Source organism: Buceros rhinoceros, unplaced genomic scaffold (genome assembly GCF_000710305.1).
Source record: "Buceros rhinoceros silvestris isolate BGI_N320 unplaced genomic scaffold, ASM71030v1 scaffold8429, whole genome shotgun sequence".
Lineage (NCBI taxonomy): Eukaryota > Metazoa > Chordata > Aves > Bucerotiformes > Bucerotidae > Buceros > Buceros rhinoceros.
In genome coordinates this window covers 57,971-84,657 of record NW_010433309.1, presented here as the reverse complement: position 1 = coordinate 84,657, position 26,687 = coordinate 57,971, and the positions used below count along the sequence as shown (strand labels likewise).

The 26,687-nt window shown below is 35.9% G+C and overlaps 1 protein-coding gene across 1 annotated transcript in view; it reads left to right on the top strand.

The window, feature by feature from the left end:
- The window catches only part of LCORL (ligand dependent nuclear receptor corepressor-like), a 28,169-nt gene extending 5,557 nt beyond the window's left edge, over positions 1-22,612 (top strand). Inside the window, exons 2-6 of the mRNA XM_010144063.1 lie at positions 1,192-1,271; positions 1,550-1,679; positions 10,498-10,752; positions 19,299-19,389; positions 20,777-22,612. Coding sequence (XP_010142365.1) covers positions 1,192-1,271; positions 1,550-1,679; positions 10,498-10,752; positions 19,299-19,389; positions 20,777-21,809 — 1,589 coding nt within the window. The 3' untranslated portion in view covers positions 21,810-22,612. The remainder of the gene's footprint in view (positions 1-1,191; positions 1,272-1,549; positions 1,680-10,497; positions 10,753-19,298; positions 19,390-20,776) is intronic.
- The last annotated feature ends 4,075 nt before the right edge of the window (positions 22,613-26,687 follow it).

Genomic DNA, 26,687 nt, shown 5'->3' with positions numbered 1-26,687 from the left:
GGGGGAGGGGGGGGCGGGGAAGTTGTTTAGGTTATAAGCACATTGACTGGAAATGAACAGAATGGAGAGGACGTTGGACTTGGTGTAGTTAATCAGGTTTGTATTCATCTGCCAAAATGCCACAATTGTGATAGACTCGTGCAGGACTAGGATACTGTAGGAAAAGTACTATCTACAGTTTAAGAAAGTCTGGTGTAACTGTAAAAGAAAGGCCTTATCTTGAGATCGTGATCACCTGTGTTCAGGCAACAGTGAGAATGGTGCAGAAAAGATGGGGTTGAATCTCATGAGAGAAAACTGGCTAGACTAGATGAGCCTAGCTAATCTAGGACAATGATATTCTAAGTACAACAAGGTGTTAAATACCTGGACAGTTGTTGTTGGTAGGTAGAGAACAACAATGACACAGAAGTAAACTGGAGTAACTTGCCATGAGTACATTTAAACAAGAAATTAAAAGGTTAATTCTCACTACTAGCGCAGTTGTTTTGGGAAAATCTTTGAAACAATTGATGATTCAGGAAAAGTATGTGGTGGAAAATGCTGTAACCTTCTGAAATGCAGCTTAATAACTTGTTTAAAGAAAAATAGATGGTATGTCTCCATACACTGTATCCAGTCTTCTCCTAGTGAAGGTGGTCTGTTGAAGCTCTTTATCCCTCAAGAGCAAAGTATGTCTTCTGATAAAACATATAAAGTTACTTTGAAGTTTTTTAAATAAATGAAGCGCTGGAAGTGAGTATAGGGTTTTGGTTTACCTATAGTGATGGTATCAAATTAATTAAAATATTTTAAATTCAATGCATATAGCTGAAATGGCGAAGAGTCCATATCCTAATTCCTAGCTTCCTTTACTCCAAGTTTGCACACTTCTGTTGAAAGGAATGATGACTGGAATTCAGAGATTTACAGTATTCAGATGCCTCCAGTAACTGTGATAGGTAATCAATTGAAATGTTTGCTTTTACCTTTCCTTTAAGAAAGGTGCCCTCTGCTATTTGAATGTGGAGCCATATGAGCCAGACAAGTCTTTAGAAATACCTGAAGAATTGAATACTACTGACTATGTTGTACCAATAAATAAATTCCATCATAATCTAATATGGATTTAAGAGAATTGTTGGATGTGTATTTTGTTGTCATACTCCTTTTTTACTTGTTTAAAACATCTAGCTTTTTTCTTTTTTTAAGACTGTGAGCCAGAAGAGCTAACTGACTGGTCTATGGATGAGAAATGTTCCTTTTGTAATTTACACAAAGAAACAGTCAGTGTAAGTACGAACATGATATCAACACCCCAGTTTTCCCCCCGCACCCAGTTTTTGGTATGAAAGTAAGAATCAGAGAATCAAATTTTGCAAACAGGTTAACACTGCATTTTGACTCAGGATAGTTTGGTTATGAGAGGGAGTGAAGTTGTTTGCCTTTATAGTAACTATCTGGTGTGATAGTGGTTCTTTTTCACTCAGTAGCTCAGTAATTTAATTGTATATTGTGCTACAGGTAACCTAATTTCTGAAAGATGTTATAATCTTCATATGTCTTCTAGGACCGTGCATCAGTTATTGGTTCTTCACAGTCAACGCCTACAGAGGAACTGTCATCTCAGGGCCAGTCCAACACTGATAAGGTTGAATGCCAAGCAGAAAACTATCTAAATGCACTCTTTCGAAAGAAAGGTAATAAAAGCATGTCTTTTGTATGAAGAGAGATGACGTAAATCTAGAAGAATCAAATGATTTGGGGTTGATTTTGATTCTTAAGTACTTATTTATCTACTGAATGCTGTTTCTCTTCTTTCTTTGGTTTTCATTAATCTTTTTCTTTGCTCACTTGAATCACCAAATGGAACGCTACTCTTCCTAGTTACCATTGCTGTTAGTTTTACTGTATTTATGTGTATTCTCTTGAACCCCTGTTCATTATATTTTACTGAGGTTTTTTTTACTATGAGCTGCTACTTTGTTTTCATGATAATTTCAGGTGATATTCTCTGGAATTTTAAGCCTTTCAGCATTTTCTGTTCCTGTACCTTCATTTCTAGTTTTCAGTAGGAAGACTGTTTTAGGTGAGAGGAATGCGTCTTACACACTACAAAATGGGATTTGGAATTCTCTCACTCAAAAGTTGCTACTTCAAATACATCCAAGTCAGAGGTTGAAAACTCTTGTCAAAATACAGCATTGTATTAATTCTTTGACTAGCCTTGTTCCTTGGCACTCTGCGAGTTATAGCAGTACACGAGCAACTGATGAGTCGACTTGGTTCGTGTAAGTTAGCTAGTGGCTATTAACAGCAGTGAAAATACTCATTTTCTTCCTTAAATTTCTCTGTAAGGAATGTGAATGTAGCTCTACTCAGTAACTACAACTCTCACAGGTTTTTCTTGGATTTATTAGGTGTACTTGGATGTCATAATAGCTGAGTATGACTAGGGTGACAGCCCTCTCTTGCTCTAACAAAGAATTAGAGGGAGTCAGGCGCTCTCTTCCTTCGTATAGGTGGGTGAAAAAAACCAAAGTTAATTTTCTGCCCTTTACCTTGCTATAGAAGGAAGGGATTACAATACCCTTGAACCCAGGGTGGGTAGACTCTTTTCCTGTATGGGGTATCTGTTTGTTCAGCCTGCATTTTGCGTAGAGCTTTAAAGAACTTTAAATGGAGTGCAACAGTGTCTTGAGTCCATCTTCGTTCCTTGGCTTTCTTTGAAACCTATTTTCCATTTGAAATAAGATGTCCAGTGAAGCTGCCACCTCATTACTTCTGAAATTCTTGTATTTTCATCACAGGCCCAGTTGCATGGCACCTCCCTAAGCAGATACTTCAATTCCTTCAAACTTCTACTTTCTCAGATCTTTTATTGGCCTTGAGGTACAGTGTTTTTCAACATGTGCCCGCTTTGTACTTCTGCTGGAGATGCTGTCTTTTGATCCTCCTTGAGAGGAAGGAACATTTATCATGGGAAAAGTGAAACTTGGCATGACCTCGTCTTACAGGTGTGAGTGACTTCTGTGAAGTTTTTCAAAGAGCATTTGGTTTTTAGCATCTTCCTTAGTTTTTTTTTGATCTGCCAGATCAGTAATGCTAGGTTAAAAAGCTTTTGCCTATTGTAAAAACAAAACCAAACTCTCTTCTGATTATTTCTGTGATTCCTTGAAGGACTTGTGTATTCTTGGGTAAGAGGTACTTTGCTGAAGAGTTTACTAAGAATATTACTTCAGTTCAGGTTTCAGCTACATCTCTTAAGCCGTTCAAATTATGGGAAATGAAAAGGAGAAAATTTTGTATCCGCCAAGGGCATGTGAAACCAATTTATGAGGTATTTAAGTAATTGTGTCTTGCTTTGTTGGAAGAAGATTAAGAGTTTTACTAGGAAAATCCCAAGTCTGCTTTCTGATTTCTTTTTTTTGGTAGGATTTTGAAATCAGTTATCAACTTAGGAAAAAAGGAATCAAAAAATTTCAAGTAACTGTTTTAGCTAAAGAAACGGTTCTTAGACCTGGTATTAAAACAGATGCCCGTTCACTGTAAGAACAAAAATTCTTGATTGACTCTCTTTAAAATGGAAATGATACTCGTTTTACTTGTTTTGATTGCGAACTCCTTAAGATATGCTCAAGATAATCTCTTACTATTGTAATTAGCATGGTTTCATTTAGGACCTCTTTGAACGATTTCTAAGACTAGTGAGGAAATCGGAGAGTTGCTTTTATTAGTGTCTTTTTTTTAGAACAATTTAGTATATGGCTGGGTTTTTTAATTTGCAGACTGGTTTTCAAGTGTTGGGGTTTTTTTGATATCAGGAAACTAGTTCGGAAGATATTAAAACATGCAGCCATGTTATATCATGTTCTACACTATGCGACCTTCAAGTATTCATAGATGAGGATTTGTCTGTAGAATCTCAAAGAAAGATGATCCTCTCTTCCTTTTAAGAGGATACCAAGATGGGTAAACTCTTGAGAGGCTGTAAGTTGCAAACAAACCTCACTGTGTGTTTGTGAAAGTCCAATTTTGCAGTTAGCTGTCCATAGGAAAGCCCTATGCTTGGCAGACACCTCAGTAAAGCCAAAATAATTTTTGCCATCAAACATTGTTTCCATTAAACAATATATGTGAAAGCCAGATGCTTTTTTCTATGTATGACATCTGTCTTTCTTTACCCAGAGTAGATCATGACACTTTTTCACTTACATGACTTTTAAATACAGCACACTCTACAATATTCATGGTAAAAAAAAAAAATCTAAAATGTATGTGATCATGATTATATGGCAGAAGCATGGTTGTTTAAGAATTTAATATAGATGTTTTGATCACAGATCATTCATTTTCTGGTGATCCACACTATGTTCTTGGCAGCTTTTTTCCATGCAGTATTTATGTGACCTCTTTCAAAAAAGCACAAAATATTGAAAAGGTTGTTTAAACACATTCATGTTTGTGAATCAGATTCTATCTTCAGGGCATAAGCCACCAGGAGAAGATAAAAACCTGAAAAGCTTTTTTAGAAATTGTGGAATTGAGGCACAAAATTAAGGGAGAAAATGGGCAGAATGACTTGAATCTTCTCTGAGCAGCTCTGTCAAGTCTCTTCAATGCCATGTGTTCCATGCCAAAATAATCTCCCTGCAAGATTTTTGAAGTTCTTCCTTTTTTCTAGGTACTTCTCTCGTATTCTAATATACTTCCAATCGCAACTATGGCTTTCTTACACCATACCCACACTGTGTTTCGCTGCATTTAACTCTCAGTTCTCCTGTTCTTTGCTTAGTGATATCTCAGAGATAAATAGATGACACAAGCTGGTTATGCTTGTTGTATGTATAATTTGGCAAACCTATGAGAAAGTAATCTTTCACACATAATCTCGGACTACAGAAAAAGTGTTACATTCTGAGGTGGTGTTTTGAGGTGTATTTGATACAACACCTGCAGTTCCTTTTACTAATTTTAAGAAATCTAATTTGTTCTTTCAGACTCTTAAAGGTCTGCTGTAAGAACTGGAACTCTCACAGCTTGTGCACTAAATTTGTGTGACATCCTTGCTATTCCTCTTACTCAAGTTCATCAGGAAAGTTTAGCAGGATATCAGGTGCTTTCTTAGGGAAGTAAAGCATATTTTGTGTTCTATGCCTGCCAGTGTTACTGTCTTCACTGACTTCTGAATTTCTTGGTCACTTTCAACTACGTTCAAGAAAAGCCTTAGCGATAATGACTACATAGAGTAATGAAAATTGCCACCTTAGTAGAAGAAGGAATAATGTTGCATGCTTACAAGAACAGAAAACTAGAGCGATCTTGGCCCTTATTCTTTCTGTTTGTGGATCAGTCAAGTTAACGAATTGTGGTACATGGCTCAGAATAAATTTCCATATTCTGTTTTTAAATGCTGTTGTTCTGACAGTGAGCTGGACAAGTTTATGGGTAGAGCTAAGAACATTGCTGGGACTGTTTGGTGGCTATTGAGGTGGGGTCATTCTAGAAAACGTGTGGCCCTTTTCACAAAAGGGAAGAGCTGGAGTAAATACAGAAATGTGCTGTTGAGCAACCAGATGTTCTTAGTTCTGCTTTTCACACTACAAGGTACAAAGAGGGTTGTGATTCCCTGCTGATTTCGACTGCCTTTTTTCATTGTATCAGAAGAGAAATTAAGTCACTATTTTGACTTTTTAAAGAAAACATACTGTTTTTCAAGGAATAGAATACTATTGTGGAGTTTTTAACTCCTTGTCCATTATTCTGCCAAAGACGTGTAAGTCTGAACTATCAGGTGAATATGTAGACAGCCATGCAATGTAACGAATGCTCACACATCATGTACAGAATAGTTAAGAATATGGATTTGAATGGGTACAAGGCAGTACAGTACATAAGCTGAGGAAGTCTTAATCATTGTGAGCTTTGAATTAAAACCAATTGCTGCAATTAGTCATAATTGCACATCATTTTTATTACTGCCTTCTCTTGCATTCTGATTGTAATCTTGACAATCACAAGCAGGAAACATCAGATTATTACACAAATATCTTATTTTAGCTTTCTCTTATCCTAATAGTATCAGGAGATCTACAGCGATCTGAAACAAACTAGAAGAACATCAGAGCTACCTTTTACTCCTAATCCCTAGAGGCCATTTTGCTGCGTTTAAAATAGTGTGTATGTATACATATGTATGTATACATAGTCCCTGGCCTTGGTTTTTAAATCAAATATGTGGAAAAAAAATGTAAATAGATGTAAGCATGTAAGTAACTATAAACATGACTCCTAATAAAACATCTAAGAATAAAAACTCTAGGTCATACAAAGTATATCTGGTGCCATCTGCTGATAATAATTAAGAAATATTTGCTAGTGATACTAACCACAGGGACCTAATACTTTCCTTACCCCAAAATGCATTAAATTGCATTTAAAAATTTTATGACTAATGACAAATTTTTCATGTGTGGTGAAACTTTACTACTGTGAAATTAAAATTACAGGTCTCTACAAGTTTTCACTGCATAGTTGTGTAATAATACAAACTTACAACCATTGAATATAAGTAACTATACTTTATATAACACACTTCAAGTGCATGTACCCTATTTTTTATCAATACGAGACCAAGTGATCAACTTTTATATGAAAATTTATATAAAAGTTGTATTTACCCTTAAGTCTATTTTCTTTCAAAAATCTACAGTGTGTAAGGAAAAAGAAAATAGATATGAAAGCATATAACTTTTTCTTGTTTCCTGTGAATATCTAACATCTCTCTCATTTCTATTCTATATTATTTGGAGAGCTTTGGGAAATTATTTCTAACTTCAAACTACTCTAAATAACTTGTATTATGAGGAAGATGGGTCTCCAGCTTCATTCTCCATTAATGCTGCTTTGCTTCCTAATAGGACTGGATCAAGAGCAGCTTTCTAGTACCTCTAAGGAGGTTACTGAGGAGACAGGGTCAAACTCTTTACAGTGGTGCCTAGCAGGGCAGTGGATGATTACAGACAAATTGAAATGAGGGGCTTCTTTTAACGTAAGGAAACATGAGAACAGGCAAGCACTGGAACGGGCTACCTAAAGAAGTTGTGCTGTCTCCATCCGTAGAAGTATTCACAACCTAACTAGATAAAACCCAGAGCAGCTTCCACAGTTGACCCTGCTTTGAGCAGGCAATTTTACTAGAGACCTCCCAAGGTCCTTCCAACATGAATTATGATTTAATAACTTATACAATAGAACAGTCTATACTGAAGATGTGGTAGCAACACTATTTGTACTTATGGCAGTTAAACTGAGGCTAACTGTGGTCTAGCCCTGCAGGCTGTATATGCATTAGCAGCAAAGGCACTTCAGATACACCCCTGGTGCACATCTTCCAGATTACACGATCTACAAATAGTGTCCCCCCTCCCCTCAGTATTACTTTTTCAAAGTACATTAATTTAAAATCTGTAAACTGCCAGTAGCTTTAGCGGTCAGCTTTATGAGAAATTTTGCTCCATTCTTCCATAAGGAGTATTTGGATATTATTAGAAAAAGAACAAAACTAATACTAAATAAAATATAACAGCAACAAAAATCCTTCGTTATTCCAGCTAGACCAAAAGATTACTTTATTACTAATGGAAAAGCAGGCTTTTTCTGCAGGTGTCTAAAAACAATTCATGCTTGGGTATTACCAGTGTGAAGAGTCTAAAATGGAATATAAAGGCAATAGAAACTTGGTAGTTCTGCAGGAGTTTTGTCTTGCAGTTTTACAGTAATTGATGCCGGGAATGGTGATTAACAAGCAGAATTTATCCCAGGCTGTTCTTTTTTCCAGCTAATGGCAGGCATTCCCTGTACTCTATGATCTTTTGCTTTTTAAAGGCACAGATCATACCAAGATGTAAAACAACAGTCTTTCCTTTTGCACTGGTAATTACCTCTTCTCCAAAAGTCTTTAAAAGTTTTTCTTGGGTGTGTGCAATAAACTTATTTCAATATAAGTAGTGTCATTCTGGGTGAGATACCTGGTAGGATATTCGGTGTTGATAATGTTGGTATACTTCATTTTGTATGAGTTGCTTGATTACTGACTGTCAGGTTTTTGTTTGCTTGTCTGTGTGTTTGTTTTGGGGGTTTATTAAGCTAAGCTAATAGTTTTCATTGTCTAGAGCTACAATTCCCTGTGTCATGCACACTTTTGTTTCTAGGAAATTCAGTTTTTCAACTCCATCTCTTAACTTTCCTTGTTCTTTTGTTGTTTTTTGCATACACATTAGCATTTTTACACCTGTATCTTACTGCTTCAATGTCTTTGGTTGATTTTTTTTTCTTTCCTTGTGTGTGTCTTAGACATTTATTAGATTCGTTTTTAGGAGTTGGGTAACACAAATAAACAAAGAATACCTGTGCATGGGTGTTACGTGATGGGGAGAGATCTTTTTCTTTGTAGGCATCCTCTATCACTTAGAATTTCATCTTATACTTCTCTAGAAACTTCTATCAATTTTAGAAATTTTGGTAGAGATCTAGTTTAAAGATTGTCAGAAGATAGAGCTTAATCATAGGCAGAATGATTTTGTTACGCCTTGGATAAGATCTGCTGAAGATGTCTAGCATGCACTTAGTTTTTGAAAATGTTGGAGCTTCATCTTATTTCACAAAGCTTTACTGAAAGGCCAGCCATAAAGTATTGACAAGCATCTGGACAATCAGCTGCCCTCTTGTATGCTTTAGACAGCAGATTGCATATATGCATATTTGTAATTCCTTGCAATTTTCTGTTGGTGAAAATGAATCTTTGAAACAGAAAATGTTTTGAATAAACCTGAAACAAACAAACAAAATAAATTCTTCTTTGCATTCATCCTAAACTTGAGCAGCATTGTTTGATCTGTCTGTGGTGGCTACTCTCTTGATAACAGATGGATAAAGCTTCATTGGCAATATGCCATACGATTCTTCAAACTACCTATCAGGAAATTCACACTGCATGCAAGCATCTACCTGATCCAGTCCTTTCAGATTCTCTACTTGCTTGAAAGCAAAAGTCAATTTTTCAGCTGCCTTATCTGTTTCAGACTAATTTAAGTATCCCAGTAACTGCCACAGTGTTCTTTTGGCATTTCTTTTAGGCAGTCAAAGCCAACCTAAAAGCTAATCCTTCTGTATCACGTTCACACATACTTTAAATCTTTAAATCCCCATCCCTTCTTGGTGAAATCTGTTTCACTCATTACCAATGGGTGAACTCAAGGATGGGCTGTAGTTAAAACATTGAAAAGGATATTTTTCTTTTGTGTGTGTGTAGAGTTGAAGGAAAGGAGGAAGGGTGGGATAGTGAAATGAGTACTACTACTGCCAGCTCAAGGAAGAACATAATTTGCTGAGTAGGGGCAATTGTGCTCATCTTGTGAAATGAAGCATTGCAGTTGTCAATGCAGTATTGCACTGATGTGTAACACAGGTTACGTTCAGTGAGTTTCTTAATTACATGGTTATTTATGTAAAGTTACATATCTTTATTTTGTTGACCTTTCTGGTACTTCTACTTTAGGTATTATACCTAATACCTTAGGCACTGGGATTCTTTTATCAGTGATTCACAAATGTAGTTTCAGCTATGCTTGTTAAGAGGTTTAACTGACAGATAACATTAAAATAAACTCATGGGTAACTTGATCCATTTATTACTTTGCATTTTTAAAATGAAACACTTATTTCCATGGGACTGTTGCAGACCAAACAAAAAATTGTCTGTTCAGTTTAGAATAGGAAATAAATCTTTTCTCCCAAATGTTTTCATTGGTAGCACTTTGAAAATGTCTGAAATCCTGTAAGATTTTTACAATAAAAATTTACTAACTTTGTAAAACTCAATTGCTTGTATTGCTCCAATTTGTATGGGATGTTTAAAGGAGCATCATCATCAATTTTGACATTGCAATCCTGAACTACAATGGGATTATAATCTAATCTGTAGGTGAAAAATTCTTTTTTTAAATCAGCTCCTCAAAAGTCCAGCTATTTGATGTTGTGAAAAGGACTAATCTTATAGAACTGCACTTCAAAATTAATTATTTTTGTAATAGTAGTCCTTTATGTAATAATTCATAGCTGTATTTAACTTTCACTGTTTGCATTCCAAATTATTTTCAAAACTGAAAATGAACAATATGCAAACGAAAATTCAACTTGCCAACAATAAAGACAGATTTTGTCTCCCATACTTGCATTATTTATCTACCCTCATAGTTTTACTTGCACGCTACTTGACAGAGGAATAAGGTAAAAATTAGTGATGTTTGATAAACGTTCTTCCAAGTGACTTCCAGTTCGGAATGCTCATAAGAAAAACTTACAAGACATCTGAATCAATGTGTTCATTACAGCTGTACTTACTTACTACTTTATTGTGTTTACAGGAAGTATTTATTTAAGGTAATTAGATTTGGTTTTTTTAATACATCTGTTGCCTGTGGTTGTGTGTTTTGTTTTGTTTTTTTTTATTCCTAGATCTTCCTCAGAACTGTGATCCTAACATTCCCCTAGTTGCTCAGGAATTAATGAAAAAAATGATACGTCAGTTTGCGATTGAGTACATTTCAAAAAGTAGCAAAATTCAAGAGAACAGAAATGGTTCATCATTTGAACCAAGTCTGATATGTAAAAGTATCCAAATGAACCAAACGGAAAACTCCCTTCAGGATGAACAGGATAGCCCTCTAGACCTCACTGTGAATCGAAGTCAAGAACAGAATACTCAGCAAGGTAAATGTCTATATCTGCTTATCTGTGACTTGTTGCCATTTGTTACCTTATTGTGCCTTGTTCCCTTAAAATAAATATGTACCTGTGTTCAGTACTTGTATGTTTTGTCTTTGCAAAGAGTAATCAGTATATACAAAAAAAAGTATCCTATTGCAATTAAAACAAGTCTGGAGGAACATTGGCATTACATCAACTTAACACTTAAAAGCTCATATGTTTTCTTTTAAACACCAGGAAGAATGTCATAAAAACTAAAAAAAATGAACAAAAACCTCACACATTCTTTCTAGTATTGTGTGTTATCAGATAAATATTCTGAGTGTCTGTGTTGAATATGTGGCATTGGAATCTCTCAGCTTTAAAATACTGAATCAGCTCACCTGTGGCTGTCACAGGTAACAGTGGTTCAAAATTCCTTTGAAGAAATGGCTGTTAAGAAGCCTTCTGAGAGAATCAAGAGAGATACTGGAATTTTAGAGAGCAAAGGTCGTTCTACCTGTGTCAGCCCTTGGACACTTTGATTCTTTAAATACAGGCTGGTTAGATGACGGAAAGAGAAGATTAATTTGAAAGGAAATTTGCATACTTCATGCCCTAATCGTTATAGATCAATGCAACTTTCTTAACTGAGAATAAAGCTAGAAAAAGAAATCATTTCAAAAGGAATCATTTATTTTATCATGAAATGATTCATGAAATCACTTACAAAAAGGAAATAATTTCTTTGCCTCAAGGAATTTTGCTATCCAAAACTGATAACAAATAATCACAAGAGTGTTTTGGACTTTGAATTTGATCTGGATTAGCAGCAATTTTCAAGAAGGGTTGTGACTGTCATGTGCTCCTGGAAGCAGTGGCAAAAGCAGCTCTTTGCCTTTTACAGGTACAATGGTTCATGTTAATCCATTAATACTGCAGACCAAAGAGAAAAATTTACCACACTAAAAAAAGTTAAAAGGAGATAGAACTTCAGAATTAGGTTTTGTAAAAATACACATTAGTCAGAGTGAAAGCAAATTTCATATGTTTGTGCTTAATGATGCAGTCTTTAATTGGGTTGCATGTCCTTGGTGGGGGAAACGCTGACATAGATTTATCTTGCTAAATATACCTATTCTAGATTAAATTTTAAGCATCCTTTCTCTTTGACACCAGAAGAATTAAAGTATTGTGGAATTCCTGCGTTTGTTCTGTGTGGTCATCAGAAACCAGTTTAGCAAATACTTTGTGCAAATTAAATCCGGAGAAAATACCTGTTGTGCTTTGACATGCCTCTGCCATAGATGAATTGCAGATTTTTAGGGATTTATAATTGGCCATGTTGAAGCACATTTCTTTTTCAAAGGCAATAAAAAGTACTTTCCTGATATCAGCACTATAAACTGTTGCTTGCTTTAACAGCTGGTTATAAAAAAAAAAACCTAGTTTAAAATGTCTGAAAGCACAAAGTCCCCAAAGACAGCTTCTGCTCCTCGCTGAGCCCAAATAAGTCTTTGGGGAATAAAAAAGGAGAGGGTGAACAAAGCAGCGATGGGAAGGCAGTTCTGATACCATTCTCAGCTGTTGAAAATCCATTGATCTTTTGTCCAAGAAAAAATAAAGTATATAGAGTGAGGTATTTACTTTTTTTATATAATTTGAGTTTTTCTTATAATGAGGTTACAGAAGTTGAGAATTGTACATCTTCAGCAAAACATCTGAGGCTAAAACAGTTGCTCAGCATACACAGTTTACTATGTAGGACTTGGATACTGTATAAGTTACTGTAGATTCTCAGAACTTGCACTGCCTTGTGTACTGGAGTGCTTTGCAGATGTTAAAGATATACTAGTCTTGCTGTGAAATTTAGAGGTAGTAAAATGAGAGCAAGTATTGAAGCAAGACTGTAGCTGGAGAAAGGTTTCGAGCTATGTTATCTTATCTACCAGGGAAGCTGTATAGCACTTCCTGTTTCCCATGAACATACCATTTTAGAGCTACCTTAGCTTTCCACTGTAGTGGTAGCAACACAAGCAAATAAGATGAAGATGGAAAAAGTTAGCCTGCTCTTTTTTTCATTGTGTTCTAGGTACAATGATTCATGAAAAGTCCTTCCAATTAGCTATTGTCAGGGTCTATGTACTATTATTCTACCTGCTCCTCACTCCTCACTCTTCCTGAAGAAAGCTTCGTTATATTGATGTGTTATGTACTTGTAGTGGGGAATTTGTGAAATTTTTTACTTGGATTATTTTTAAAACTATTCTACTATGTTAGACACAGAAGACTTCAGTCTGGGTGTATTCCAGATACAGAAGACTTCAGTCTGGTTCCCTTCTTAGTAGCATCTGTCATGCAAGTTTTTTTATTATTTGCTATTTGTATTTCCCGTTGCAATTTCCAAAAGAAGTGGCAGTATCAGAGAATAAATTCAAATATGTACATTGCTCTGATGGATCCTCAAAGTTCAAATCTTTTTAATTCAAATCGTGTGAAGCAGATAATGACTTAAATACAAATACTTCATGTTCATTTTCTGTTTAGTCAGATGCTTTGTATTTACAATAGTCATCTTTTAATGATTTAAATAATAAAACAAACTGGTTCCTCACTATGGCCATGATTTGTGGACTTGAGAGGAAGGAGTAATTTGTATTTTCCAGATCACTAGAAGCATTTTTTTTTTGTATTGAGCAGATCCAAGCTAAATTCTAGCTCAGTACTGGAAAAAAAAGATTCTGCTGCTGAAGATCTCTGAGTGATCTTCATTTAAGAAAGCTTCTTACTTTTTCTCCAGTATCTGTGGGACATGTCTGAAGTAGCCCCAAAATACTCAGGTCTGACACTTCAGACCTGATAGCCCTGTGTATCAGGCTTACACAGCAAGGTTTTGGTAGTTGGGGAGAGCTGCAGGGGTGCCACCCGTGAGAAGAGGTCAGGGATTGCCCTGAGTTGCAGGGCAAGTTGCAGCTAGCTCTGCAACAGACCCACAGCAGGCCAAAGCAAAGCGCATCAGTGAGGTTGAAATTTAAGAGCAGCAAAAGGCTGTAAAGGCCTTTTACAGGAGTAAAAGGAGGCCACCAGCCTTACTCCTTGTGAAGGAGTAAGGAACAGCAGGGTGAACAAGGTCAGAGAAGTTCAAGGAGGTGCTCCAGGTGCCAGAACAGGTGTTTCTCTACAGCATGTGGAGAGGACTATGGTAGAGCAGTGCTTCCCCTGAAGCTCACTGAAGAGAACATTCTGGAACCAAATGTTCACACTGCAGCCCATGGAAGACCCTACACTGGAGCATCTGGATAACTCCTGAAGGAACTGTGGCCTGTGGAAAAACCACAGTGGAGCAGGGGAAAAGTGTGACAAGGAAGAAGCTGTAGAGAGGACTTATGCGGACTATAACCCCAATTTCCAATCCCCCCTGTGCCACCTGGGGATAGGGGAGAGACAGAGAGAAGTTGGAAGTGAAGTTGAGCCTGGGAAAATCCAAATCTATTTTAATTTGTAATAAATCAATTCTCCCCAAGTCTGTTTTGCTTATGATGGTAATCAGTAGTGCTATTGATCACCTTTTTCATCCTGTTTCTCCCCATCCCCCCTTATTGAGGAGGAGGAGTGAGATAGCCTTGGCCAATAGCTAGATCCCCACCCAGGCCCTAACAACACATTGCACCCCTGGTGCTGGATCATTCAGTACTGAGTACTTAAGCACTGGCATCCAGGTATATCGAACTGCCACCTGACTGATAGCAGAGTTGCAAATTACTCTGCTTTCTTCTACACGTGGAAGCGTTGTAATGTAGCAGGGTGCCGGTAACTAATTGGCAATTACTTCACTGTCAGTCAATTAGAAGCAGCTCTCTCCAGAAATACCTGTTCCATGTAACTCTACGACAGTGCAGGCCTTGAAGAATGCTCTGTATAGTGAAAGTAAATGTTTTTCTTGCACTGTATCTAACAAAATAAGGTGGCATTGTGCATTTTTTAAATATTACTTGTCCTCCAAACTAAGCCAATGAAAAAGCAGCATCCTTGCAGAATGAAACATTAAGTGATGAACAGTCTTGGAATATCTTGCAGCAACTTACTATTTGCTTGTACCATCATGATGCTGAGTTCTAAGAGGAGCATTCCCCGCAGCACCTAACCTTGATGCAGAGGCTTCTTGATAGATGCGGCAGAGCTGACCACTCTCAAGCTGCTAAGCAAGTAACTTACAAGAGGCAGAAGATGTGCAAATAAATAACCTTTTAGTTTAGCTCCATGAGCTTATTCTTGGTGCTGTATGTTCCAGGAACAATAGTACTGTGTAAATATAGCAGAAAAACACAAGAGAATTTGCTCAGGTTCATCCATCGTAGACTGGAAGACTTGGAAGGTAACTGGAAATGAGTGACACTTTGCTGTGGGAACATTTTACAGCTACCTGTAGCTTTGTTGTTGTGGGCTATTATTGAAGTAGGAAAAATAAGGCTAATTCAAGGAAAAAATGTTTAAATTATTTAAAATATGCATTTTAACAATGTGCATATGATGTCAAAAAAACTTATAGCAAAATACAGATTTCTGAATAACAATTCTTATTGTTGGAAAAGAGGTTTAATATGTCTTGAAAATCCACACTGAAGTTAGTATGGCAACTGGGATCACAGCATGTGTGACCTCTTAATTGTTGTGTTCAGGGCTACTGAAAGCATTCCAAACATTACTGAGAATAACCTTTTATTTTCTTAATATACTGTTCTTGCCATATGTATTGGGGAAAATACTATGCTTTTTGAAGGTATACATGCATTCCCACAGATAATTTGTATGACCTAGAAATATATTAATAGTTTGTTTAATACTTCTGCATTAAAAGGCCACCCTAAAAAGGTACATTTTTGTGGGGATTAGGTTTTATTTCTTTCTTGGCTGCCATGGAGGCCACCAGCCAAGCTCGTTGTCAGATGCTTGCCTCCCTCTCAATGGCAAGAGGAGAAAATGGGAAGGAGCCCTCATGAACTGAGATAAGGAAATGGGCATTGCTTACTGTTTGCTGCCATAAGCAGAACAGACTCTTGGTTGGGAAAAACTAAAGTATTGCCTATTAAAATAAATATTGAATTACTAATTTAGGTAGCGGAAACAGAGTGTTACAACAGCACCTTTCCTCTCTGCTTTTCCAGTTGAGCTTCACTCCAGATTCCCTTGTGACCACCACTGTCCCTGTGGTACAAGGGGAATGGGTGTGGAGTGTCCACAGGCTGTACCTAATGGGTTCTCTCTGCCATTTACCTCTGTGATTGGGCTTCCTTCTGCTGTTTCCTCTTTGTTCCTTTTTTCTCTCTCCATCTGTCACTTTGTGCCTTCTTAAGTAGGTTTTCCCAGAGGTTCTCCCTAGCTGGGCTTACCTGTGCCCTGCAGTTCCAGACCAGCTGGAACTGTCTGTGTCTGGCACAGGGCAGCCCCTGGCCTCTCCTCACAGACACTGCCAAGACCTTGCCATAGACACCAATATATAGCCATATGCTTTTCATTTTACAGAATAGCACATCAGGTTAGCAAGAAGTGTAGTCAAAGAAGCAGTTAATTCAATAATTAATAAAAGGCTTTGGCATTCTCACAGTTCTCTGAAAATACTGTTTCTATGTGCAGCAGCACAGAAAATAGTGAAAGGGAAGGCATCATCAGGGAAAGTATTGAAGACAGAGTATTATTCTGTTGCTATGAAAAACCTTATTGAGATTTTCCACAGTATGATGGATAAGGTAAAGGAAGGGTTATTTTTTGCTGTGTCACCATATTAGGACTAGGACAGGCTTGGTCAAACTTCTTAGAAGGCAAAAGAAACTGCTGTGACAGGAGGTTGTGGAGGTGGACAATGTCACTGGGTTTAACATAAGGCTTTAGATAACTTCCCAGCTACAGAACCAAGACCAGAAGCTAAAGCTAAAGCAAGCAAGGATGTAGTTCTGAAATCCCTAATCCAATGATAGCAGCTGCTGGGAGAGCAAGAGAGGCATGAGCTGCAGGTAGTGGCCTGGCTGATGTGCTCTCCTGCTTCCCGCACCTGGAGACTGAGGACTGAGTTGTCTGACCTAGTAAGGCAGTTCATGATAGCTAGTGAGAGATTTCCTGACACTCAGAAAAAAGAAGTTGCTAGAATCAGTACAGAAATACTAATTGTAGGAGCTCAAGGGTGACCCATACAGTTTCTGTTGCTTGTTCTTTCACCCCTGTTTCTCCACCATCACTAGTCTGGAGGAGTTTCAAGTGGCTGTGGTCCCAATTATTTTGAAGATGACCTTTGACTATGCTTAGTATATCTTGGTATTGCTGCACCTGATGATCTGGTGCTGAGAAGCAAAGGCCAGATGTTGAGCCATTTCTTCGAAGATCAAAATCCTTTAATTTTCACAGAAATAACTGCATTAGAAGACCATGAGCAGCAGACCTGAAAAACTTCTGATATTTTTTTCTATATTATGCAGTGTTACATGGTTTGATGAAGACTGTTGCCTTAGTAGTCATGGCTTCAGCTAAAGAGTAGAAGTAATTCCTTGTCTTTTATTAAAACCACCTTACAGAGTGATTTGTTTGTTCCTGTCGTTCAGTTCCTGTCTAGAATTCTTGCCTAAATATCTGTATCAGCCCTTTCTGCATCGAGTTTGGGGGTTTTGTGGTGTTGGTTTTGTGATGGGCTTTTTGTGTTTTTTTTTGTTTTGTTTTTCTTAAATTTGAGCGAAATCACTGAATAAAAGCCTGGTGTGTAGTAATTTTATCTGGTATTTCGTATGTATATCAAATCTCTTGCATGGTTCGCTTTCACTCTTCTTTCTGAGGATCATCTTCCCATAAAGCACTGTCTTCAGGAAGCTGTCATATGCTTAATGAATACTTTTGCTATGTTAGAGGAACTAACAGTCTTGACCATGAAATGACTCTTTGCTTACCCTTTGGAGGCCAAAAGTGTATCTATTTTTTTGTTTCAGGAGTCTGCATTTTTAGTACTGTGCCCTTTGTAGTAATTTTTCAATTTATTGGTGGTCTTGTGTTGTCAAAGCTGATTTAGAAAGATTGGAAATTAAAATAATTACTTTGGTTAGATTTCGTTATGGAGTCTCTCAAGAATCTTTGGGGTTTGTTTATTGGGGTTTTTTTCCCTAAAACTCTAGTCAGCTTCCTTTTTTTTTTTTTTTTTAGATTGAATAGAGAGAGATTATCAGGTCTTCATAACCTGATGACTTGTGAACTTTGAAGTAGCTTTTCCTCTAGTGACTTTGTCCAGTGATCTCATCTGAACTTTTTTATCATAATGCCTCTGAATATCAACTGAATTCAGATGGAGAAACTTTTGTGAAAGGGAACACACAACCACTTAGCAAAAGGCAGTGTACTTTGTACAGCTGAGAGAACACAACAGATGAAGTCTGTCTGTTGCACAGGATTCAGGGGTGTTGTGAGCTTCGGTATTTGGGATACTTTACAGCTGGATAGGCCAATAGTCCTTGTAGAATATATCTGTGGTGTTTTTAATTGCTTTCCTTCTGGAATGTCACTGCATCATAAAGGTTGGTCCTTCCTTTAACTTTCTTTGGGTTAAGGAAGGCTTTGACAGGAACATATTCAGGAGAAAAGGAGCATCTTTGACAAGTGGCATATTTATAAATATTTTTTCCCCTTATGCTGACTTACAGTGCTGCTACTTCTCTCTATACCCTTCTTCAAATAATACAAAATAGTTGGGGAAAACCAGTCAAAAATTGTTAAAAACAGTCTAAAACATCTGAATTTGATTATTACACAAAACTATTTCTTTTTAGTACTGACATAAAGGAGAGTTACCCTAAAAATTTTTCTGACTTCTCATTCAAGTGTTGGCATTTGGACTATTCAGTTAGTGCTTCATGTCTGCATCTGAGGCTGTGGGAAAATAAACACAGTTGATGGATGTTTTAGAAATAATGCACAGTAACATGAAAATGACATTAATGTAGAAGAGGCTAATGTCAGGTTGCTTGTAGTTGAATGTTGAGTTACATGTTGAAACTCAATTGGATTGGCAGATTTCAGGCACACAAAACAGCCCAAGTTTGAAACAGGGAACCAAGGAAGAAAGATATGAAATTAAATGTATTTAGGAGATTTATGTATAATTTAAATGTTTTTTTTAAAAAAAAAAAACAAACAACAAACTAGAAGGAGTATTTCAAGTGCTCATTAGTTTCTTTGATTTTCAATGTTCTTAAATTTTTATTTTAGAAGAAAATATTTTTCTATTTCAATACTTCATAGGCTTCAACAACAGACTACAAATCTTGAATTCAACCTTTGCCAGCGACTTAACAGAGCGGACTATTAAAACAGATTCTTCTTTTCATTTTTGAATGTTGGGTGTTTTTTCCTTAATTTTTAAAGTTTTGTTACAAATCAAATATGTAAAAGCATTTACTGACAGCTGTCATTGTTAAAGGAATAAGATGTCAGAAATTTTACAAGACAGTATCTGCTTTAAAATTGTGCCAATTTGCTAGCACAATTTCTAAGATCATCCTTAAACAACTGCTATCATCACTACTCGTTCTTTGCAGGGGATGGAGTGCTAGATCTCTCTACAAAGAAAAGCGCAAGGTTGGAAGAACCAAAATACGATCCTTTGTGTTCTGAAAACTCAGTGTCTGGGTAAGCAATGTTTAGGACTCTCTTCAGCTTATGTAAAAGACAATCCAGGTTTCTCTTCTGAAGTCAGGTTTTACGTTCATAACATATTTGTATATACTGGCACACACATGTGGTTCCTATTTTGTTTTCAAATGAATTTTTGTCACTCATAAGTGTGTGTCTATGTATATATCATATGTTTCATTTGTCTTCTTCCTTTTTTTTTCTGTTTAAAGAAAAGTTATCAGAACAATCACCAAACTTTAGTTCATGTTACTAAAAATGAACTGAAAATTGATTACATAAGGCATTAAAAATAATAGGATAGTAGAAGAAAATGTAAATACTCTTTCAGAGTTTATTTAGGAAACTTCAATTTTGGACAAAAAAAAATATTCTTGAACTAACATGAACGAGTTAAATGACTATTATCTATAATATACCTTAACAAGAGAGAGAGCAAGCGTGCGCGAGAGAGAACTCTTAATCATCGCACTTAGACTTACGTCATGGTTCTGACTATGGTGTGTGGTGGCAAATGGTTAAACTTCTTTATTCAGCAAGAAAAAAGTTACTGCATTTGCTGAAAGCTGCCACAAAACTAGTGAAACACATTGTTTTGTTGGATTTTGTTATGATCTTGGCATCCGCCCATCCACTAGCCATAGCAGGACCCTTTTTGTCACCTGTACGTCTTACCCAATAACTTATTACAAATAGGACTGCAATAGCGGTGTTTATTATGTGATGTGAAATTGCACTTTTTTAAGTTGCTGATGTGAAGAAGTTTTTAAATGAATATGGCTTTGTGATTAGAGAGCTGTAAATAACATCTAGAATTTTTTAAAACTGTGGTTTTATTTTCCCAAAATGGACTTGATTGTTAACTACAGCACTTTATCTTATTGTTGTAGAAAGCCTAGTTTTGTGTAAGTCTGGGATGTTTGTGTGTAGTTATTGCTGCAAATTTTCTATGAGGGGGTTGACTCTTTTATTACTTGTTTAGCGGTAACGTCACGTTTCTACTAACAAAAACTCCTTCAGGATTTGGGTATTTAACGCAACGTTAATTGTATAATTAAAATTATAACAGTGTTGTTCTGCAAGCATGTGAACAAGGGAATATAGCAAGCACATGAGACTATTACCAAATACTGAGCTAGGATATAAAGTTCTTGGAAGGGCTGCTGTAGAAACCACCGGTTGACTTTTGACGCACTGTCCTACCAGAACTGTAACATTTTGCTAGGATAATCATTTAACTACCACATCTCAAAGGCTTAAAAGTATCAGAAGCAGTGATGTTACCGAAGCAAGGAGTATAATAAAGGAGTGGACCCTTCCCTTCCATAGCTGTGTGAGAGTCTCTCATACATCAGTTTACCATCGTTTCATTCCATCCATCCAGGAGACTACACAGACACAGAGAGGACTATGTGGAAAGAAGTGCTGAGTTTGCAGATGGTTTGCTCTCAAAAGCTTTGAAAGACATTCAGTCTGGAGCACTGGACATAAATAAAGCAGGCATACTTTATGGCATACCTCAAAAAACTTTACTTCTCCACTTAGAAGCCTTACCAGCAGGAAAGCCTGCACCTTTTAAAAACAAAACTCGAGATTTCAATGATAGTTATTCATTTAAAGACAGTAAAGAAACTTGTGCAGTCCTACAAAAAGTAGCCTTGTGGGCAAGAGCTCAAGCAGAGCGCACAGAAAAAAGTAAACTCAGTCTACTTGAAACCTCAGAATTAAAATTCCCAACAGCTTCCAGTTACCTCCACCAGTTAACTCTACAGAGAATGGTCACTCAATTTAAAGAAAAAAGTGAAAATCTACCATATGAAACTTCAAGTCCTACTGTACAATTAAAAATTCCTCAGCTAAGAATAAGTTCTGTGTCCAAACCACAGTCTGATACTGCTGGTCTTCTGGATGTTATGTACCACGTTTCTAAAACCTCCTCAGTCTTAGAAGGATCAGCTCTTCAAAAATTGAAAAATATACTCCCTAAACAGAACAAAATTGAATGTTCTGGACCTGTAACTCACTCAAGTGTTGACTCCTACTTTCTGCATGGGGACCTCTCTCCTTTGTGTCTTAATGCTAAGAATGGGACAGTAGATGGAACCTCAGAAAATACAGAAGATAGTTTGGATCGTAAAGATAATAAGCAACCAAGAAAAAAACGTGGCCGCTATCGGCAGTATGATCATGAAATAATGGAAGAAGCAATTGCAATGGTAATGAGTGGGAAAATGAGTGTTTCCAAAGCACAAGGAATTTATGGGGTACCTCACAGCACTTTAGAATATAAAGTAAAAGAAAGATCTGGAACGTTGAAGACTCCACCGAAGAAGAAACTCCGATTACCAGATACTGGCTTATTTAACATGACAGATTCAGGGACTGGCAGCTGCAAAAATAGTGGCAAGCCTGTGTAGAATACTTGTTAGTGAATTGTTTTGTGTGTGTGTATGTATGTCTTTATACACACACTGTGTGAGAAATACATATGCTCACTCTGACAGAAGACGTGAAATTACACAGTTCAAAAACCACATACATGCCTTTTGAAAAATAGTTTTATTCAGGGTTTTCACTGTGGACAGAATTATAGAGTTGCTCACTTAATTCTGATAGTGTGTATTTAATATAATCCTTGTATAAATAGGTGAAAAGATTCAGGTTTTATTTAGTAGTCAATAGCATAAAGATGTTTTGAGAAAACAAGTATTTGTCATGTGAAGCATAATTTTTAATTGGTGAAGAACCACTCTACCCATTCAATACTCCATCTTATTATGGAAATACACAACCAAGGGTTAGCAGACTTTTATACTTCACAGAATACTTGCAATAAATTGTAAGTAGCTCAGATTATACAAATCAAGGGATTTTTTTAAAAAAGCTAGTTCCTTACAAGGAAGTGGATTTGTGAAGTATTAGTAGGATATAGTACATTCTGTGAAAGAAAATAAGTTCATCGTTACTTAAATATCCAATACAAGTAAGAAAAACATTTCATTACTAAAAATGTGTGTTTAGCAGGCATAAACTGCATTTTTTTATCATTTTAAGAGAATTTTGTTGTTGGTTTAGAAAGAAATTGGTGTTTACAAAGTGTACACTTATGAAACCTGGGAAATTACTGTAGTTATAGAACTATTAAATATGAAATAAGATGGAATACTAAGAGCATAAAATAATTTAAACTTTAACATAATTTTCCTTTTTAGTTTGAGAAATAAGGTAACTTGTAAGGTTTAAAAAGAAAGTTGGAATGCAACTTTGAGCATGTTCATAATGTGCACAGAATGAGCTTGAGAATGGTTTGGGTTTATTTGTTTGTTTTTTTTTTTTTTTTTTTTTTTTTTTTTTTTTTTTTGTTTAAATGTGCTGGTTAGTTGATGTTATGACTACTTAAAATTTATTTAAGGATTGTGTCACACTCCTATTGAAAAACCTCACTGTAACTGTAATGTATTTGCTGCTGTGGCATTTCAAAACATTTTCAGTTTATCAAAATGAATACCAATTTACATTATCATTTTGCTAATAACCAAATTTGCAGTTCAGGGTCTTGATAGAAATACAAATATAAAACAGTGAAGCTGTTTTGAAGTTTCAATAATATAAATTCTTTATAAATTTGGTAGTTAGAAGTTAGGCGGTTCACTTTAAATACGTACCTTTTAATACAATTTAAGGGAGACCAATTACCTTCATATTGCAGTTTTTGCAGGAATTTCGAAGTATTCACATTGGACTTGATATCATACTTTTTTTTGGGTGTAATATCACAAAGTATACGAATACATATGAAGAATGGGGGCTTGCTTCATACATTCGATACTGAACATCAATGCCCTTTTCCTCTCAAAATGTGACTTTTTCTGTATGCCTCTCATTTGGCATAGAAGATGATTTTTCTCCAACTTTTATACATATGGTGCACATGCATACGATTTTTTTCTTCACTGAAATTTGCGTGTGTATATGTTGATTATGTAATTGAAATGGGACATTAGATACGTATGGGCTACATCAGGTAATTTGATTTATAGATAAACTTGCCAGTAAATTCAGTGGAGAGCATACTGCAATATTGATGGCAAAATCTAGCCCATATTTGTTACTGCTACGAAAAAATAACAACTTCCATTTTAAACCAGAATAATCCTTTGAAACTGCACAGCCAGTCTCAGTTCTTTGGTCTCTCACATCTATACTGAATCTTCTTCAGTGATTAAGGTTTACTTGCATATTACAGAATGAATCCTCTTTTAAGCAGAAATGTACCTGGTAACACAGAACAGCAGATGTCAGGGTCATCTTTCATTCTAAAAGAATTAAGCCATACTTTGTGAGGGACAGAGGGATTAATTTGTGAATATATTCCCAATGAAAAATGAAGTTGAAAAAAACCTTAAATGTTTCAAGGTCTGTCTTTATACAGTTTTACTTGCAAAAATTTGGGGCTTCAATACATTGCCTAATACTTGTACCATACTGGTGTTTTCTACTCCTCAGATAATGTTATAAATTTGAGTCTGAAGTTTATATTGAAGGCAAGTTACAGTCCTCTTTTTATATCATTTAAAAGATGACCTGACCAAAAAAATTAACAGGATTCATAAAATCAGGGATCATTTTACTATTGACTTAACAGTACTCAGTAGTTTTGTATGTAATATTATAATTAATTTTCAACATTTTAGTACTTGTATTTATTTTTTGGTCAGAAATAGTATATTAAAATATTTTTTGATAGTTTATAGAAGATACTCAACCTGTAAGTGTTTAAAGGAACAGAATTATTTGTTTCTAATTTTTAGGCTAACTTTTGATTATACAACTAAGGAAAGGCAGGGAAACATGTAGATTCTTCTTCCCCAACCCCTATGTATTCCATTAAATGTCATTTAAATTACACATTTTGAACTGTTTTATAAATTCAGTTACCAGTCACTACTTAGTAATTGACAATTTCTGAAAATTCCTCTTTCAACAGAGTTTTAAATGAAGGCGAAAGCAAGCCCTACATGCTTTCTACTTATTTGAATGTTTCTCAAGTATTTTATATTAAAAAACAGTGCCTCTGTTTTTAGAACTACTGCTCAGTAAAGCTGTTTAAACCATTTCTGGTAGCTAATGACAATTTTATATTAAATTGTATATTAACTTTAGTGAAACTGATTTTTTTTTAGTTGTTTACAGTACAAATACTTGTATTTGTTTTTTAATTGCAGTATTTCCATTGTCGCAGTAATTTAGTAAAACTCTGTGGCTGCCTTGATTTTTGACAGATTTTGTTAACAACTGATTTTTAGGCAATTAGTTATATTTATGCATAAATCAATTGCACTATAATTCATGAATTATTTATTACAATATTTTCTAATGAATTCCATGTATTTGTCTTGTGTTGTAAATGTACTGTAATTCTGTTTCTTCTTTGTGTTGTTATATTCCTAAATCTGATTGTATGAATTTAATTGTTTAGTTAACGTGTTTCTACGTTGTAATTTGTAGTAAAGCACTTCAATGCTTTTGCACATAAATTTACAACACTGATGTGTGATTGATTTGCTCATTCAGTAAAAAAAAAAAAAAAGAAAGAAACAAAAGCCTGTACACTGACTCATTTGACTTACTCCTGAGGCACAAGTTTATTAGCAGTGGCATAAGATCAAAGAACTGTACAAATTAAACATATAATGACTCATTTTCTATGAGGATTGTATATATCAGAAATAGTAGCTTTAAGGAAGGACGATTTCTCAGTTGATGCACTACTCATAAATGAGAAGAAATTCAGAAAACTAATTTTATAGCAGTTTGCAGCTAAAATGTATCTAGTATATATTACAGATAATATATAGCTTTTTTGAGGGATTTATTTACTTAGTAAAGTGAGAAAACAAACATTTCTATAAGACAAATTTGTATTTCTAGAATAGTTCCATGCAGTTCATGAGTACTTGACAGTATGTTCTGATCCCAGTTTTGTTCCTGTTCCCAGTCTTCAATGCAGTTGCTAGGTTGTTCTATCTTATCTGTGTCTGAGATGGGAGAGGATGGAAGACTAGGGGAGGACATCTTTTTGGATTCCTCTGACAGAGCTCTTTCCTGATAATTTTTGGATTTGTGGAGGAGGCAAAGGTTTACTTTTTTATACGTAAAATAATGCACTGGAAGGTTAGAACTTAACCGTATCGTATCTCTGCCTTTATGCCAGTATTGGACTCCAGTCAGTCCCCACTCGGTGGTATTCTGCCCCTGCCCTCCAGCAGGGAAATAATGCCATTCCATGCTTAATTTTTGTCTTCAGAGATACGGTGCACAAAAGGTACTGGGGGAGCATTGATCCTCTCGCCTCTCAACCCCTACATTTCCTACCCTCTCTCTCTAGTCCTCTTTTTGTGCGTGATTTATAGGAAGCATGCCATTGTGCAAATGATAGCTCTTCCTTCTATGAAATTATTGTTTAAGCCTTTTACCTTGAGGATAGTCTAAACTACTGTGTGACAACACATTTAAAGGGCCATAGGAAGGAATTACAGGAGAATGAAATATATTTAGTATTATGTAATATAATTGTATTGAAAATCTACTAAAAATTAGTTTATATTATTATTTATTATATTTAATATATGGACATCTCTATACAGAGAGACATTTTAAAGAAAATGTGTTGCTTTAGCATTTTAATTTGTTTGCATAGTAAGCTCTGATCCCAAATGGTGATCTATTTAGGGGATCAATGTGTTTTCAGAAACTTGGAAGATCATTTGGAGTGAGGTACTGTTACAGTAGAGCAGATGAAGTCATCTGTTAGCTTTAGAAACTAACACACGCTAAGGGAAAGCAGGTAATAGATGGTACACAAAGGCAGATAAACCAGGAAAAAAATCGTATTGGAAGAATGTCCAGTGTGTCTGTGATAACCAGGCTATCACTTTATACAACAGATTGATCTCCACGTAGCAAATTCAAAGCAGTTTTGAGGCCTTTGGAAATTTTGGTTACTGACTTTGAGAAGGCTCTAGGGCTCTGGAAGTTTCTTCCTTCCACCAGTGAGCGTATTTTAAACAGCAGTTAGGGATACAGGTCCTCTGCAATGAAAGCTCCCTGTTGAATCTCTGTTAGCTATACCACGCAAGTCTAGGCAGACAGGAAGACACCTGTCTAGAGGTTCGGTCTAAGAAGACTGTACTGTGGCCATCTTTTTAGCAAACTAGACGTCAACAAATTTTCTTTGATTTACAAACAAAATACTGAAGACTAGTGCCATGTTCATCTTTTTGCTGTCTGCCCTT